The sequence below is a fragment of the Mastomys coucha genome, unplaced genomic scaffold, assembly GCF_008632895.1.
Source record: "Mastomys coucha isolate ucsf_1 unplaced genomic scaffold, UCSF_Mcou_1 pScaffold12, whole genome shotgun sequence".
Taxonomy (NCBI): domain Eukaryota; kingdom Metazoa; phylum Chordata; class Mammalia; order Rodentia; family Muridae; genus Mastomys; species Mastomys coucha.
The window spans coordinates 33,806,113-33,825,536 of record NW_022196894.1 but is presented as its reverse complement, the minus strand read 5'-3'; the positions used below and the strand labels follow the sequence as shown (position 1 = coordinate 33,825,536).

General features: G+C 41.3%; 1 protein-coding gene across 1 annotated transcript in view; it reads right to left on the bottom strand.

Annotated features, from left to right (window-relative positions):
• Positions 1-7,107: 7,107 nt before the first annotated feature.
• The window catches only part of Ccdc58 (coiled-coil domain containing 58), a 20,179-nt gene continuing 7,862 nt past the window's right edge, over positions 7,108-19,424 (bottom strand). Inside the window, exons 2-5 of the mRNA XM_031363800.1 lie at positions 16,134-16,259; positions 13,802-13,948; positions 9,186-9,245; positions 7,108-7,381 (exon numbers count right to left, since the gene is read on the bottom strand). Of these exons, the coding sequence (XP_031219660.1) occupies positions 7,331-7,381; positions 9,186-9,245; positions 13,802-13,948; positions 16,134-16,259 (384 nt within the window). The 3' untranslated portion in view covers positions 7,108-7,330. The remainder of the gene's footprint in view (positions 7,382-9,185; positions 9,246-13,801; positions 13,949-16,133; positions 16,260-19,424) is intronic.

Below are 19,424 nucleotides of genomic sequence, written 5' to 3'. Positions count from 1 at the left end.
AAAAAAAAAAAAGAGGTAAGAGCTGGTCAGGGGAGAGAGAGCAAGCTCAGACATTCAAAGTGACACTGGGTCTTGGCTAGGAGCAGAAGGCAGCTCAGTACCGGAGAGGAACTGAGAGCACGGCGCAGTAATGGCAAGAGGGAGCCAGGGCAGTAAGGACGTCCAGTGCCATTTAAAGAAATCTGTCCTTAGCTTTAAGTTAATGTGAGCAGTCACTGAGCGGCTTTACACGGGACAGCTTTTGCTTGCTAGAGTTTTAAACTGGAGTGGAAACAACTCATTCAGTAGCAATTATTTCTAAGTACCAGTGGACTAGCTATCCCCACGTAGTAAATTGGGAGGGAGATTGTCACCCAAGCCTTGTCCTCACCCTTCCAGAGGAGTAGCCTTCCAGTGCCCTCTGCATCTAGGAGCTGGCTGCTTAAATCCTACCCTCAGCTGCTTGAGAAATCTTATAAAATGTTGAAGGAAAAAAATCAGTTTTCTTAGATTCTAGCAAACTTTATTTCTGCCTGGAACAGCAGTTCTCAACCTGTGGGTTTCAATCCCTAACCCTTGCACGGGGGTCGCCTAAGACCATCTGCATATCGGATATTTACACTACGATTCATAACACTTGCAAAATTACAGTTATGAAGTAGCAATGAAAATAATTTTAAGGCTGTGGGGTCACTGCAACATGAGGAGCTATACGACAGGGCCACAGCATTAGGAAGGTTGAGAACCACTGACCTAGAAGTACATAACTTAAAACTGCTATAAATATAACACTGACGTTGATAAAAACAGGTAACATGGTAAGACCAATAAAATGCAGAATGTAAAAATGGTTAAGTCCTAAAACCTTATAATTAAAGCCTCGGGGGCTAAGGAGATGGCACAGCTAAAGGTGTTTGTTGTACAAGAAGAAAACCTGTATGGTCCTCAATTGGGAATTTTAAGGCAGGACCCTAGGCAGCCCTCCTATCTGAATCAATGTGCTCCAGGCTCAGTGAGGGACCCTGTCTCAAAACATTTAAGGTGGAAAGAGAGTGAGGAAGACATTAAACATCAAGCTCTGGTCTCCACACAGATGCACACATAAACACAAAGAAGAGCAAACCTTAAATGTTGTCTCTGGGGCATCATAGTGCCTATTTCTGAGAATCAAGGTAGAAAGGAGCACAGGCTACACATGGTAAAGCACACTTTTAATCTTGGTACTCAGGGACCAAGGCAGGAGAATCACTGCAAATATGAGGCAATGGGGCTGGGGAGATGGCTCAGCAGTTAAGAGCACTGACTGCTCTTCCAGAGGTCCTGAGTTCAATTCCCAGAAACCACATGGTGGCTCACAACCATCTGCAAATATGAGGTAAGCCTAGGCTAGTAAGAAACTGACTCACCAGAGCATAGCCAGGCATGGTGAATCATGCCTTTAATCCCAGCACTCAGGATGGAGAGGTCAACCAGTCTTTTCTAGTGCAGTCAGCCTAGTCTATATAGTGAGATATAGGCCAGTAACAAGGCAGGTATAGTAAGACCATATCTAAACACACACACACACACCTGCTTGATTCATTAAACTCCTAAGAGAACAGAAGACCAAATCATAAGTTGTGTCACATCTTTACACAAAGTATGTATTTTCTTTTTTATATTGATTTAAGTTTATTGTATTATGATGAGAAAAGATGCATGATTTCAATTTATCTGAATTTTAATATGAATTTAAAAACATGTTTTAAGTAAATAGAATTAAATCACATTCTTGTTTCCTTTTTGTACCGCAACTCCTCCCAGAGACTCCCCTTTCAATACCTATAATATCTTTTTTTGTCATATTCTCTAAAATTTATAAAATATTATAACAATAAAAATGAGTACTATAGCTGGGCGGTAGTGGCGCATGCCTTTAATCCCAGCACTTGGGAGGCAGAGGCAGGTGGATTTCTGAGTTCGAGGCCAGCCTGGTCTACACAATGAGTTCCAGGACAGCCAGGGCTATACAGAGAAACTGTCTCGAAAGAAAGTACTATAAAAGTTGTTTGATATAAAACAACAATCAATTTAAGTCTTATGTAGATGCTTATCTACAGCAATACTGAAAATACATAAGTTTTTCTCAATATAAATTTTAAATGACTCCAAACATATTAACTGTATTATTTCAAAATAATACATCACTACTATTTTCTTAAATGAACATAAATATATAAAGTCTGTTTGTTTGTTTGTATGTTTGTTTGTTTGTTTTGTATTTAGTAGAGCTTAAAATCTGACTCTTACTGTGGTACAAGCCCAAAATAAGAACAATTTTTAGACAATGGATTTCATTCTAATAAGGCTGTACTTCAGTGACCCTCACATCCCCAAAGGATTTTACCTCCATCGTAGCTAAGCTGAGAGTTGACAGTTCTGCTGCACCAAGAAATGAATTGTAGGCTCGATTTTTGGATACAGACTTCCTGCTATGGTCAAAGGTATTTGACTTGAGTGAGTGACATTATTCTCAGCCCACAAAGAACAAGTTACATTCATTTAAGAAATGGTGTGTGTATTAAGATGGTCTATCCATAAAGACATTCACCAACTGTATCACTGAACAATGGTTCTGCTTGGAGGGTGGCACAGACATTAGGTGAGGGTAAGAATCTGGTTCATTGGCTGTGATAATTTGGAAAAGCATTCATCTCAGAGAAAGAGTAATTTATAAAGTCCTCTTCTTCAAACTTGATACAATAGTTACAAAGGTCAAGCAAAGCATTCAGTCTCACTCTTGGTTGTTCTCTTACAAGCCACCTCCCAATTTAATTGTCTAAGTTTCTTTTGGCTGTATAAATACTTTTGAAATATGTAAGCTGTTCTGAAAATCATAGTATAATGTAAAAACATGAAATAAACAATACTACTAATAGAGAGGCTCAGATAGGAGAAGCAAGATTTCAAGACCATTATGTTGTACACAGCAAGACACTGTCAGATACAAAAAGCTGAAAGTATATATGGATTGTACAATATTGGACCTATTTCTCCAATTACCAAATTAGAGACCATTGGATAATAGTCAATAAATTTCTAATTCCTCATATTTTTGGATTCCAACCGATTAGGATATGTTGGTAATATTAATTTTCATATTAAGATATTAAGAAAAAGTAATTGTTACTTCCTGTTTTTGTTGTAAGAGGTAGAATTAGGTTTGTATGGGTTTGTTGAAAGATTACTTTCTTGCTTCTTCTAGGGTGTAGTTTTGCTCCTTATGTTGGTGTTTTCCATCTATTATCCTTTGTAGGGTTGGATTTGTGGAAAGATATTGTGTAAATTTGGTTTTGTCGTGGAATATCTTATTTTCTCCATTTATGGTAATTGAGAGTTTTGCTAGGTATAGTAGCCTGGGCTGGCATTTGTGTTCCCTTAGGGTCTGTATGACATCTGCCCAGGATCTACTAGCTTTCAGTCTCTGGTGGGAAGCCTGGTGTAATTCTGATAGGTCTGCTTTTATATGTTACTTGACCTTTTTCCTTTACTGCTTTTAAAATTCTTTCTTTGGTTAGTGCATTTGGTCTTTTGATTATTATGTGATGGGAAGAATTTCTTTTCTGGTCCAGTCTATTTGGAGTTCTGTAGGCTTCTTGTATGTTCATGGGCATCACTTTATTTAGGTTAGGGAAGTTTTCTTCTATAATTTTATTGAAGATATTTACTGGCCCATTTCCTTGGGAGTCTTCACTCTCTTCTATACCTATTATCCTTAGGTTTGGTCTTCTCATTGTGTCCTGGATTTCCTGGATGTTCTGAGTTAGGAGCTTTTTGCTTTTTGCATTTTCTTTGACTATTGTGTCAATGTTTTCTATGGTGTCTTCTGCCCCTGAGATTCTCTTTTCTATCTCTTGTATTCTGTTGGTGATGCTTGCATCTATGACTCCTGATTTCTTTCCTAGGTTTTGTATCTCCTAGGTTGTCTCTCTTTCTGATTTCTTTATTGTTTCTATTTCCAGTTTTAGATTCTGGATGGTTTTGTTCATTTCCTTCACCTGTTTGATTGTGCTTTCCTGTAATTCTTTAAGGGATTTTTATGTTTCCTTTTAGGGCTTCTAGCTGTTTACCTGCGTTCTCCTGTATTTCTTTGAGGGTGCTATTTATGTTTTTCTTAAAGTCCTGTATCATCATCATGAGCAGTGATTTTAGATCTGAATCTTGCTTTACCGGTGTGATGGTGTGTCCAAAGTATATATTTTCTAAATCATCAATTTTACTTGGGTTCTCTTTCTTCTTCTCCTTTCCCCACACAGATAAAGTTGACCTTGGTGGAAATGGTAATTTTCTATTTTCCTTACTTTTTTCAATGTTTATGCTTGGAATGAATTCTTCTAAAGGGTCAATGAAATTTAGAGTATTCTGCAAGGCTTATATATATACATATATATATATATACCGAGATCACCAGTAAGCTGTCTGATTCTAATGTTTGATTAGACCCCCTAACCCTAGGTAGCATGGCTACTTTATAATTTAAATGAATCTCCTGTTTATATATTATTGAATATGTGGGACATTAGTAGACTACTGCAATAACACTAGCACAAACCAACCACTCCGTTCCCAAATACCTTTAAAGCACAATTTATATTAGAAACTAACATAACAGAACATCCTTAAGTACAGTACCAAATATGCTTCAATACCTAATTAAATTGGCTCTTCTAAGGCCAATAATGTTCTCCAACCAGCAATCATTTGCAATCCACTCACTTCCCTGACTTCCTGATCTATATTTTTGTATAGAACTTGACATAAATGTTTCTTCATGAGCCCTTCATCTGTCAAGTAAAAGCCAAATTCGTCTCTGAATGTTGGCATGTTGTTTCTCTCAAGTAAAAGCAGTAAAATCAAATTGCTGTGAGGTAGTGTCTATAGACAGGGTTTCAGCAAGCAAACCTGCCTTCCAAAATGACAACCTGAAGCTTTAAATGCTACTGACACGTTCAGTGTATTCGTTTACTAATTTACTCCCAACTGAGGTAAGTGCTTAATTAATGTCACACTGGATTAATTCGGGCACCCTAACATGACTAGACTAGCTAGAAAGCACTCTGTTGGCAGATCTGACAGTCTGGAAGGCTCATACAATCTTAACAGAGAATCTGAATTTCCACAAGAATGCCATCAAGATCCTAGCTGTATTTTTCCTCATGTCATTTAAAAATTGTTACAGACTAACTCCGTAGAAAAGATTTTCAATATTGTCTTTTAATTTTTTTTTCTCATAGAAATGGCTATATGGTAACTGTAACCAACTTTTTTGCCAGATAGAGTCTATGTGGCTCTGGATATATAGACCAGGCTGGCCTAGAACTCAGACATCTGTGTGCCTCTACCTCCCAAGTTCTGGGATTAAAAGTGTGTGCCACCTTAAGGTCTTTTCTTTTTGGTGGTGGGGGGTGGGAAGGAGCCTGGAGATCAAACATAGAGTCATGTATGTATTATGTAGGCAAGCACTATCCTGAGCAAAGTCCCAAAGAATATATATCGCTACCTCCAATAAACACGCATCGTAAACACTCCAAAAAGTTCTGCCAATGAAACAGGGAACTCTTTTGCTTCCATGGCTGACTTCCAGGAACATAATCTGATGAAGATCATCATGCTGCAGGTTCAGGCCTACCAGACAAGCCAGAGCCACATGCTTAATTTAAATCATGACCAAACAGAATCCAAACCGGCAGCACACACGTCCTCTCTAATCAAATCTGTGATTGCTGCATAACAAGGCAAGAGTGATATACACATCAGCCAACTACCTCAGTTAGAGAAAAGCAGCATCACCGTAGAGCTAATAATGAATGCAGCTGGTCTGGCTTACAGCAGGGAGGGAAGTCAGAGAGAGACGGCAGAACGTGACGATTTAAAACACCACGGCTAATATCAAGATGGAGACATAGGGCCCATGTATTAAGAAATGCAGGGAGCCTCCAGGAATAGAATGGGACTTCGACTTTTCAACTCCTGCATCTAATTTCTGCCACCAAGCTCAATGAGCTCAGGAACAGTCTTCCCCTGCTTCTGTGGACATGAGAGTCAGTCTCATTCCAAGCTGCATTTCAGTTTTCACACCCTGAGTCCAGCCTATCTGGACTTTGGAACCATAGGACTGTGACACAGCAAATATTAATAGGGTGACACCTAAGCAGTTAACCTGGGATGGTCTGTTCTTCGGCCACAGACAGCTAGTGCCCTGCAGTACAAAGTACTTCTCACTAATGGAATCCTCAAATCCAACAGGGCTCTTGTTTTAGTCATTTACACTTTTTCCTTTTCTAGAGCCTTTGCTTCTCTTTGTGTCCATGGAAAACTGTCTAGGAAACACCACTAATCCTGACTCAAATTAGTTTTATATGTTAAAACAAGATAAATGTTCTTTGAGACAGGGTTTCTCTGTGTAGTCCCTGGCTGTCATGAAACTCACTATGGCTGGCCTTGAACTCTAAGAGATCCACTTGACTCTGCCTCCCAAGAGCTAAGATTACAGATGTGCACCACCACAGCCTGGCTCAAGATAACTGTTTCTTTTGTGAGACAGGTTCTTACTATACAGCCCGGACAGTCTCAAACTTGTAATACTACCATATCAGCTTTCGATGGTACTGGCTTACAGGCATGAGTCACCACACCCAGCTTTAAAAAGAAAAACAGTGTTTGTTTGGATAGAATCCAGCCTTTGTCATTTTTTTTTTTCCGTTTACTTTTATTTTACAAGTACAGGTATCTTACCTGAATGTACGTCTGTGTATCACACATGTGCCTGGTGCCTATGAAGGCCAGAAGAGGGCATCAGATCCCCTGGGACTGGAGGTACAGACAGTTGAGAGCTGCCATGTGGGTGCTGGGATGGAACCTGTCCTCTGGAAGGGCAGCCAGTGCTCTTAACCACTGATCATTTCTCCAGTTCAATTCTGCTCCTTTAAAATAACCCCACAATGACAAAAGAGAAACTAATCTATAACCCCACCCATACCAATAAACCTGTGAAACTCCGGCAGGCATAATGACATAGAAACTCTGTACAAACTCTTAGAGGACTGACTATCTCAACTTGCAGAGTCACCAAATAAGTATGTACACAGAGTCAGAAAATTATTTTAATAGTTACAAAACAATTTTTACAGAATCAGTATAAAATAGCAATTGATTATTTTATAATTATGAGAATTAGACTTGAGGTCTTGGCTGAATAGGGCTGAACCAACCAAAGGCCTCTGGCTCAGAGACCACCCTTGGAAGCCGGCCCTGCTGACATCTGTCATGCCCAGGCAACGAGATGACCAAATCTTTTAAAAAAACTCTCTCTCTACTCATTCTTTGGAGGCTTGAAGTGAATTCGGCAGCGTTCATTAAACACCTAAGATATTCAAACAGAAACAAAAGTCACCCAGATATAAATACAGATCCACAGATTCAGAGGGTGTCACCATTTTGATCTGGGGTTAGGAAACAGTAAGTTTCTTTAGCACACCAAATCAAGCATAATGTACCCCTTGGTAACACTCACTAGACAACTTCAGCACCTGTTTGCTGGCTGAACCTGTCTTCTGCTAAATTATGTGTATTTATGTATTTCTTGTTTTGTTCACCTTGCTTCCTAAAATTTGAAACAACATATCATAAATGTCGAAAATGACTTTATGACTAAATGGGGTAATGCTACAGAAAGTTTTTGGTAGAACAATTCAGATAAGGTAAAAGGTTTAAAAAGGATAAGGGAGCAGTTAACATTCTTATGAGAGAAAACTTCTGATGTATGTTAAAGAAAACATACACATTCATCATACTTCTGTTCTTTAACAAAGGAAACTCAATGAGAAAGTCCCAGGCCTTTGAAAGCAGGTCCCTCCCTCCCTCCATGTGGAAGACCTCACAGCAGAGGCAGACAGATGCAATTTGCATTTTGAGACAGGGTCTTGCTCAGTGGTTCATACTGGCCTTGAACTTGCTATGTAGCTTGGCTTGGCCTAAAACTCCTGAGTTATGGGCCACCATGCATGGCTAAATTCTGACTTTTCTGTGGGTTAGTGGTAGACAGAGTACTATTCTCTTGACGCCTAAGTGCAGCCCACTGTTAAGTGTCTTGAGAACACTTAGGTCTACTGGAATGTAACCCTATCGTACTGAAGGGCGCCTGGGGTATCACATCTATCGCACCTTGCGTGTACCACAACCCTCTGGACAGGCTCTCAAAAGCCAGACATTCACCGTACCCTTCTCCCATCATAGTCCCAGAATAAATCATCACTTCTTCAGAGAATGCATGAATACGCAATCATTGTCAAAACCGTCAGGGCAGCAAAGCCCTCATGCGACGCAAGGACAAGTTCAGGCTACAGTTTGGCAAGGAAGACAGGATAAAGAAATGTCATAAGACACTCAATTTATAGTCTGTAATTTATTCATGTCTTCACATGCTGTGAGTCTTTTTAAATTTAATGACACAGTAAAAAAGCTGGCTACAAGTAGGTAGAAGATGACTTCCCTTACAACTTTAAAAACAGTTAACAAGCCTAGCCATGCCTATGAAATCTGGAAGGTCGTACAACAAGATACCAGCATTACTTTGCTTAATGATTACTTTTCTCTTCTTTTCTTTCTTTCCTTCCTTTCTTGTTTGTGAACATTGTGAAACAAAACTATTTCTGCAACCAAAGCTCCTGGTGAGATAAGCAGTCAGTGCCCAGCAGCTAATATTTAAGCGCAGTGAGATCTAGCAGGAGAGTGGCGGGCTAAGTCTGCCTGTCCTTCCCTTCTCCTTAATGTTCCCTGTGTAACTGCACTCAACAACAGCACTCATGATATTAACTGACACAATTGTAGAATAATGCTTGTAACTTTGTTTTTATGAAAAGTAACTGCACAAAAGGCTAAGTTTAACAAATAACCTCTTTGAAAGTTCTCACTTTACTACAGCAAAAACTCTGAATGTTAAACATGCACAATTAGTGTTAGGAGATACAAAGAATGTATCCAACCCCATCTGGTGTGCTGGTAAAGCCATTGTGCTTCCACACTGAAGTTAATAGCACTTACACCCTCAGGCGTTGCTGGGTGGGGTTCTCTGTTCTCAGAGCCTGTGTGCACTGCCCTCCCCTGGTTGCCTCCTGCTTGTTCAGTTTCTCTTCTATTTCTCTATAAAAATCAACATTATTTCCTACCTTCCAACTCCTGTCATTTACCACTTCTTCGACATTTAGTTCTGATTGCATCCATTTCAACTGCAAGAGAAAGATAAAAATTCTGAACTGTAAAGAGTTAAAACTATAGTCCCAGTGCTGGAGAGTGGTGTGGGGTAGATACAGGCAGATCCTGGAGATCTGCTGACTAGCCAATCTAACTAAAAATGCAAGCTCCCAGGTCAGTGAGAGACCCTGCCTCAAAAAATAAGATGGAGAAGAGATTGAGGAAGACACCCTGGCCTCACACACACCAGCAGGAGACCATACCCCCATATATCACGCATATACAATATAAAGAGAAAATCAATTTTTACAAAGCATATGCAATGTACATTCATTAGTAAGCTGTCATTTCTATTTGAGCTCTCTGAGACACTGGCCCTGGAAGCACTGTCCCTCCACAATTCAAACTCAAGCATGTCTGTCTCAAGGTGTCCTCTAAGGCCCTGTGCCTAGGGAAGAGCTGGCCCTATCTTTCTGTGACAGGGAGAGAAAGAGTAGCAAACCAGACCAAGAATAAAGTTTCCTTGAAAACAACTAGAAAGCAAAGCATACCTAATGGACATCACCACTGCTTCTATCATGACAGAAGCATGCCTCCAGTGGCAAGGGGGCCAGAAGTTCGGCTATAGGAAGCTCAGCCACGGACAGAAAGTTCACTGGAACTGGCAGCTGACTGCCTCCACTTGCCAGCTCCTGCTGGGCTGTGAGGTTACCTCCACCTGTTAGGATCTGTTATTCCACCTGGAAGTCTCACTGAGGGGAACACTGGTGTGCCTGGGACTCCCAGTGGAGAACTCTCCCCAGCTGATTCCTGCTAGATACTTCAAGAACCCAATTCAATGGTCTTCCACGTGGGGCAATGTTAAGACCTGTGATGGAGGAAGTGAAGGTGTACCCCAAGAAACCAGGCCTCCCATGTGCCTGGTTTGATGATGAAGGGGGAGAAACCTGACCTGTGGTTACAGGTTAGCATGAAGGCAAGCCTTTTCAGATATCTTCTGCCTTCTCTTGTCTACAAAACACCAACTGCTAAATGTCACTGACAACCTCTGTAGGTGTTTGTCAGGTCGTAAAATGTCCCTAATTCTCAATTTTGTGTTACCTCTCTGACCCTGGAGCGGTGCAGTATAAAAATTCAAGATGTTTGCCTAAGACTTGCAACAAACAGAAAAAAAGAAAAAAACAGAAAATTGATACCAATAAGGCACAGACAATCTTAATTTGCTACATCGTGCCCTATATATAATTTTAATTCAGTTCTTATTTAAAGAAACAAAAACAGTAAGTAGGTAAGAAAGATGTTATGGAGGTGGAAAATATGAGGTAATTTTTGATAAGAAAAGTTAAAAAGAACTTTCTTTGTTCTCTTACTATAAAAACCCTATGAAAATGCTTCCATGAAGTATGGAACCTGGCCTAAGCTAGCTCATATTTGAAAAGGGGTGAGGTGAGAATGAATATGAATAAGGATTTTAAATAGTAAGAGGTAAAATGCCTGGAATTTTCCAAATAGAAAAGATTAAAAAAAGAACCAACCAGAGCCCTAATATCTAAAAGGGTTGAGTAGGTTGTACAGGGCTTGTGGAGGATGAGACTTAAGATGGTATGCTTGACGACTAAGTTATTAAAATGCCTAGCCACTTACTAGCTGTGACTTCAGTGAATGAGGAAGGCCTGGAACAGCCGAGGGACTCTTTCAGATTCCGTAACCACACTGGGAAGGTAGGACAGCTGTAGTATTTCCTCACCGGCTATACACTCCTCAGTTGCCCTCACTGGCTGGGAAGCAAACCTAACACTTACTCACTGCTTGCTCCCGATGCCCCTCCTGCAGTCCATGTGGCTGTGCCTTCCAGGCACTAAGGGCAAAGGGGCAGATAAGAGGGCTGAGCAAACAGAGACATAATCACTCCCAATACCAGGGCTTTGCTGGACTCTGCACTTCACTAGCAACAGCAGTCAACTTTCACTTTTCAGTATGACTTAGCAGTTCTGCCCCAACACCCCGCCAACATCATTAACAAATCCAAGAAGTAAGGGTAACATGGCTGCTGCATGCTCACGCCATCGCAGGTTAGGAGCCACTGGGCTGTTCTCGATAGCACAGCCTCTTTCCTCCATCACTAGTGAACCTAATGGATTAACTGCAAAGAATGACCTTTCCTCACAGTGGAGGACAGGCTTGCAGTCATGCTCTCAAGAAACAGAAAGCTCAGAGCTACTTAGACCCTGACCAGTTGTACAAATAACCTACAAATGACCCTGAACATCAAGGGGAAGAACAAGGCCTATTTGAACACGTTCACCACCCGGAGACTCCGTCAGGTATGCAACAGAGACCTAGGCAGTACTCACAGAGAGACACAAACACAGGGCTGAGGCTTCATCCAGGGAAACACTGAGTTAGCAGAACAGCTGAGAGAGCACAGCAGCTTGGCCTACTTGCGGTGTGCCCATGTACATCTGGTTACATCTGCTAAACAAACACCAAGCTCCACACTACTTACTATAAAAAAAGGTTCACATTGCCTTTTCAGTCATCTGACACACATCTAACCCACTGTGCTACCTTAAACAGACAACTATATTGATCTGATGACCTGAGTTTAATCCCAGGAACTCCATGCTGGAAGAAAAAAGAATCAGCTTCTCCAGGTGGTCCCTGACCTACATACACACATAGAAATAAACTGAAAAATAAGATTATAAATTTAAGGGGAAAAGGATATAACAAGTACACATGTACACAGGAGAGAGAGGGAAAAGATGGGAGATGAAGACTGTGAACCAGGTGAACGAAGGAACCAGGGAGAGCTCTGCATGGGAGATCTTTACATTGCTTTGCAACTTTTCTCTTAAGTTTGAAATTACATAAAATTAAAATGATACCTAAAAGTTCCCTAAAAAAGGATGGCAATGTATTCTATGTAACAAAATGTAGCCAGCCCTCTGTATGACCTGTGAATTTAAGCAATTGGGGATCAAAAATATCTGGGATGAAAACACAGATATCTGAGTTAGCTGTGATCAGTAACTGCAGATGACTACAGTCCTTGGAGTCTGGGAAGGAAGTTAAGTACAAACACTATGCCATTCACATGTGGGAGCTGAGATCTGTGGGCTCTGACAGTCCTAGTGGGCGGAGGACACCAAAGCACAACTGTTTTCTTGTAAGCCACAAATCAGGACCCCAGCAGTGGCTCTGCCTCATTAACTGTATTACATGAGGAAAAACTTCCTTTCACATATCCCTGAGTGAGCACTTGACTTTTAAATTACTTTTATAATTTATTCAGTGTGTGTGTCTATCCACAGTGAGCATATGTGGAGGGCAAAGGATGACTTATGGGAATTAGATCTCATCTTCCACCATGTGGGTTTGGGATCAAACTCAGGACTTCTTGGCAGCAGGCACCCTCATCTGCCACTTAGCTGGCCCACAATATTTTCTTAAGTAACACTGCAGAGATGCTGTTAAGTGTGGAAAAGGTATACAAAACCCCACAATGCCTGCAGAGTAGGCGGGCATTACCCTGAGGTGGTCAGACTATCTAACTATATTCAACCAGTACTGTATCTTTATGGAGAGGGCAACAGCTAGAACTTAGGGAATCTATATTATATTTCAGCAGATTCCTAGATAATGAAAGGGATAAATATTTTCAGTACACAAATTCATGAAGAAATGTTTCAAGTAAGCAGACGTTTTCCAAAGAGCTTCCCATGTGATGTTGGTCAGTATTGATGTTTTGTCTTAAACACTAGAAAATATCAGAGGAAAAAAAATAAAATACAACTCCATGTTAATTTTCCCCAAGCTCCTATATTGCATTTGTTTATAAAATATGCATTCATAGTAATTCCACATCTAAGTGTGATATAAAAGCCCACCTGATGACAAGACATTACTCTTCTGGCGTTCTCTCTCTCTCTCTCTCTCTCTCTCTCTCTCTCGTGTGTCTGTGTGCTCACACGTGTGTATGGAGGCCTGAAGTTTACGTCATGTGTCTTTTCTACACCACACTCCACTGTATTTACTTTACTGAGGCTGACCCTGGTACTGACCAATTCTGGCGTGAATAGCTAGCCAGCTTGCCCAGGGATCTCCTGTCTGCTTCTGGAGTGCTGGGATTATAGGTAGCTCTTAAGCCACCCAGGATTTTTGTTGCTGTTAGTGCTGTTGGTTTAACTTATTTGTTTGATGTGTTTATTTGTTTAATGTATTTGTTTGACAGAGGCCAGCAATGGAGATCAATCCAATCATCTCACACTGGAGTTACGGACAGTTATGAGCCTCCATTTGGGTGCTAGGAGTCACACCAAGATCCTCTGGAAGAGCAGCCTGCATTCTAAACCACTGAGCCATCTCTCCAGAACCAACAACCCAATTTTTCCAATGGCTTCTCAAGATCCAAACTTCAGTCCCCATACTTCACAGCAAACAATTTATCCACTGATTCATCCTCCCAACCCTGTCCTGATCACTTTTAAAAGTAATAACCTAACTTACATGAAGTTATACATATTAAAACTCCATTTTGAAGGCTGTATTTAGGGCCTTTGCCTTAGAAATGTAAGGTTGCTTAGCTTACCTTTGTCTGTTCTTTTCTAAGTTGCTTTAATAACGTCAAGTCATCCAGGTTCTTTTCTCTCTCTTCTCGGAGACTTTTTACTACTGCTGAGGTCTGGGCTATACAGCTCTTTATAACTCTGTCCCTACTGGCATGAGCTGCCATCAACTAAAAGGGCAGGAGAATGAAAAGAGGGAAAGAAATCACATTAATTTGTTACATTTTAGCATTAGAAAAAAAATTTGAGACTTCAGGAATGTAATAATTTTTTAAAACAATTTTTTAAAATCCCTGCAAGAGGAAACTGTTGGCTGGATTGCCCAAGTCAGCTAAGAGGGAAAGCCTCAGAGGTGCAGAGGATGAGGCCAGGCTGCCTCCTTCCACAATCCAGGCCAGTGTCTCCTGGTCCTCCCTCCCACAGTACCCATGTGGGCTTGTCCTGCAGCCTCCTGCCTGTCCTTGCTCTCCTCACCTCCCCCTGCATGTGCTCCTCTACCTCATGTCTACCCTCCCTACCCCTGACTGTAGTCTCTCCTTTTTTCTCTTTCCTACTTGGTTTCAGTCTCGTGTTGCTAACAAGGGAAAGGTGTTGGGAACAAAGGGATATGGAGAATATCTTAGTTACATAAAGAGATACAAAGAATATTATATTTAACTATGCAATCAGAAGCCTTTTCAAGAATTTAAAGTATTGACAAAGAGAAGCTGAGGCAGAGCTTAGTGGCTGCATTGTGTATGTTGACTGCAAGGATAACTGACAGAATGATTCTCATAACCCCTTCTTAGCCTTTCTCCATCTGTCCTGAGTAGGCAAGGTGTAATGGTTGTGGTTCAAGTTCCTTTTCCAATCACACTTGGGGAGATCTCAGTGAAATTATTTAATTTTTATTATGAGAAGCCCTTCGAGGTTAACTTTCTAAATTTATGCTTTAGCTCTCATATTCTTTCCTATGAAGAAATGTCACATTAGGAAACACAAATATGTCTTCATCAACTATAAGCAACTTTGGATGTTCTGGACTCCTCAAAGGAGACGACACTCAAAAAGAGGTCTTAGTGGTTCTTACTGGCTGAGCGTCCCACAGAGCGACCCAGTCTCTAGAACAAAGTTACTGGAAATATAATAATGACTACCTGGCAAGCATATTAAAATACATTAAACAATACTTTCATAGTTCACTAATCCTCTACAACACTATCAAACTGAGGGGCATGGAGGTTATACAAAATATTCAGTCAGCAACCTAGGAAGCAGCAGATGTGAGATTTCATCTGGTCCTAGAATCCATATTGCTAAGCATGATACTATCAACCCCATGCTAACAGAAAACTGGAAATGGGAAGAACTAAAATAGTAGAGACTATACAGGTAGCAAGGAGGAGAGCAACACAGAGTGACCATACATTTCTAGTTCTTTAGTCAGAAACACCTGAAGACAAATGTCCTATCAAACATCCCACAGCACATTAGGACTTGGATGCCCCCTCACACACACTCGCCATGACTAAATTATAAAAACAACATGCCTTCCAATTTTCTAAAACCAGTTGTTTACCTGACTGCTCAATAGACTTTCACTAACCAGAGAAAACCAGAGCTAAGGTGCCAGTAGACAGTGCTCTCTGAATGTGATACGAGTAAGTTTCTCCACAGAATGACTTCTTGCCACACCTGTAATCCACTAGAAATCTACACAGTAACCCTGTGGTGGGAGAATATAAAAAAGCATGTGCCATTAATGAGCTTTAACTTCCAACTTAATGGAGGGGCATCAGTAAGATACAGCACAGCTGCACCATTTCCTTCTGCTTTTGCAAATTCAAAAGAAGACTCTAGCAGGTAAGGAGCAATTCTACACTGGAGACGCCTAAGCATCAGGAAGGGTGTTTTACTAATTTCTGCGGCTTCCTCCTCCCTTTCTAGCACATTCTTCCTGTATGTGGGAATATGGAACGTACTGGAAACAACACAACATAAAAGGCTTGCTAGGCTTTCCCTCTTCTTGCTATTAGCTGCCTGGCCTCTTGGCCCTCACTCTTGCTACTCACTGCTGGACTGTTTCACCGTCCTCGTGCTCATCCCATGCATATTGTGTGTTTAATCAGAAGGCCATAAGCACATAGGCCAGACCACTGTTGCCCCCATTCTCACAACCATCTCTTCACACCACACAATGTCCGGAGCTGTAGAAACCACCTTAAGATCATTAAGATCAGTGTGCTCCCACCTTAAGGTGTACCCAATATATCATGTGTTTTTCAGAGTGTAGATGTAAGTCAACGTATTTCTCATTGTACCTGCAAAGAAAGGTATAAAAGAAACACCAAAGAGAGACTCAAGTGATGAACTTACAGACTCATACAGCTGTTTACAGGTTTGGCTGGCATCGATTTTCCCTGCAAAGGAAGCTGTTGGAACCGTAGTGTTTAATTCATGTACTATTCTGTCATCAATTGTCCTCATCACCTTGAGTAATTCCTATATATATTTAAAATAAAAAAACAGAAGAATATAATCTCAATGAAATGTTAAGTGATAAGTTAAATATTTAAGCAAAAGGAGAAAAAACACTTGGATATTTTACAACCCTTTTACAGAAGAGGAAACAAGCCAAACAGTACAATCAAAATCTCTTCGTCTTTATCACAACAATGGCAGGTGGAATATGTAACGGTGATTCTGGATGAGGACTCTGCATCTAGTTCTGTGGCTCAGCCGTGAAATCCACTGTCTGGCTGGAGATTTAGCAAACTCTACCTTCCATCTAGCACCTAGCCAGAAAGGGCTCTCCAACCTGAACACCATGCGCTCTCTACAACCACTGGAGCCCTGCTCTAGCCTAACTTTGCAAATGTGGGGCTAGGGGATGCCAGGGCAGGGCTGGTCAGCTCAGACTCAAAGCTGTCCACCAAGAGCCTTACCTTGAGGATCTCTGACTTTCTACTATGACTGTAGATATTTTTTGTGATAAATACAGAACAAATTTGCTACTAGAGAAAAAACCATACTTTGGCCTTTTTATTCATTAAGCAGGCAGGAGTTAGCTCTAGCTTTTCTTTAGTAACCCTGGTTCACATTTCTTAAGGCCTGGCTTTCCTTCAAAGTCTCCAACTCACACAAACCCAATCCAAAGAAAAACAATACCAAAAATTATTTCTTAGTACCGAGTGGCTGGAGATGTGGCTCAGTAGTGGTGTACTTGCCTACCTCCTGTGAGGCCCTCAGTTCCATCCCCAGGAAGCTACTGCACCCCAAGAGAGAAAAGGACAAGGAGCTCAGAGTGCACAGCACAGACTCCCCACACCGTGAGGAAGCTCTTCCTCCTCGCTGCTTGCTAGAGAAGGGACAAGCTACACTGTCCTCATTTAACAGAAACTCTGGGCTGAGTTTCTAACAGTATATGCACTTCCCTTTTTTTATATATGTTCATAAGATCGTAACATCTCCTATACCACTCCTCTCCCCCACAGAACACACCAGAGTCACTGAAAAGCCGCTGAGAGAACAATCACATTACACTATAAACATCCAAGTTCCCATTTGACCTTAACATGTATTAGGGCAAACTTCACTTGACTGTCTTCCCTCAACATATCATTGCCTTCTTTTCCTTTGCCAAATTAAACCCAAGACTGCAAGCAGCATTTTCATTTCCCCTCATTTGTTACAACCATTCTTGATCATTAGTGTCAGCACTGTCAGGCCTCAGTGCTGGCAGGCCTCGGGTAGTCCATGTATCTAGAAATGAACTCCAGCTGTGCTGCACAAGGATTTCTGGTGGTTAAAAAGACAGAGTTCTCCAGAACCTTGTGAAACAAGTTTCCATCTGCCCAAAGGAGTCATTTCTCTTGCCTTTGGCAGAAGGGACATGTTGTATATGAATGCCCATCAGTTTCTAGGCTCCCTTGGTCCCTACTCACACATTCTTGTGTTAAATCTAAAAGTCCATGCTAGACTCCTGGCCCTTCTAGCCCCCCAGCTACTCACCCTCCTTAAAACTAATTCCCTCCCTCCCTGCCCTCACCTCCCAGCTATGCTCTCATGCTCTGTCTCTGTCATTCTCTGTCTCTCCCCCTCCCCTTCTGATAGCCCTGGCCATGACCAGGTTTTTTTGTTTGTTTGTTTGTTTTTTTAATTTGTCTTCCTCATTCACAATAAAAGCCTTTCTCTTAATCATACCAGAGTGGCCATTTCAGTGACTTCTTTACTGCACCCCTCACATACACCTACCTTCCTTATAGAAAATTTTGAAAAAATATTTAATTACCCAAAGTTAACCATTAGCAATATAGCAACCGGCTTTTATTACTTTTATACATATTTATGAAGTAACATTTTTAAAAAAACGACATACAGTGAACACGTTGCCTGTGTTACCAAAAACACTGGACACCACCCCAGTGCTGGAAATCAAACCCAGGTCCTCATGCATACTAGGCAAGTGCTCCACCACTAAACCACTCCTGGTTTCCTCGAAGGCATTTTTAATAGTTCTATATTCTGTCTGTGGAGTAGTCAAGTGTCGCCAACTGCAACTATTTAATCAGAGCTATCAGGTAGGCTAAATTCTGTTCCTACCACTCCATTCCCCTTAAACTGCTGAGCACTTTAACGGCCTACACATGATCTCAATATGGAAACAGAGCAGCTTTCACAATTTCATAATTTAGATGAATAAATCACAGGCAAGGACTTGTGAGAAAGCCCAACAGATAAAGGCACTTGCTGCCAAGGCTTGATGAACTAAGTTCAACCCCCAGACCCACATAGTGGAAGGAGAGAACCAGCTCCCACAGGCTGTCCTCAGACTTCCACTCACTTGAATACATTGCACATCCATTCCCTTCCCCAAATAAATAAAACTTAATGAAAACACCTCAGGCAAGTAACACAAAGTTCATTATCTTGTCTCCTTTTCCTGTATTTATTTTTGTTGATAGTATTCTTTGCAAGCCATAATTCTCGGGGAAAATTCTCAATATATTCCCTGGACAACTATCACTTTAAATACTATGTCATATAATGTAGGGTATATGAGGTCCACCAGCAGTAAATTCCAAACAAGTGATGGTAGCACTTGGTGAGTCAGAGGGAAGAAAACAGCTGGGTATGGTGGCACTCAGGAGGCCGAGACAGGAGAATCATGGGCTGGAGGCCAGCATGGGCTCTGTAGCAAGAGCCTATCTCTAGGAGGGGGAAAGACAGAGCCAGCCTAGCCTCCTACAACATGACTGCTTTTCCCATACCCCCTTTCTCCTTTGCTCACAGTGGACTTACCCTCTGAGGCCAGGTTTCAGCCATGCCTCTTGGACAGTTTTCCTTGGCCAGGAAAGCTCTCAGCAACGTTCTTTGAACAGTATAACAAGAAGCAGAGTGTATCCCTTTACAAACTCACAGGGCATTCAGACAATAGATGCTGACAGAGAAATACTGTGGGGAAGGGAAAGCTAGTCCCATGGAGTGGACCCTGATCAAGTTGGGGTTCAGGGTAGGGAAATCAAGAAATGCCTCTGACAAACACTGGATGTTCTCTCTCATATGCAGATCCTAGCTTCAAATCTTACAGCAGCGTGTTTAGCCTGGGGTGCTGCAGAGGCCAGGGAGCTACAAAGGGGACATGAAGAGAAGGAAAAAGAGTTTTTT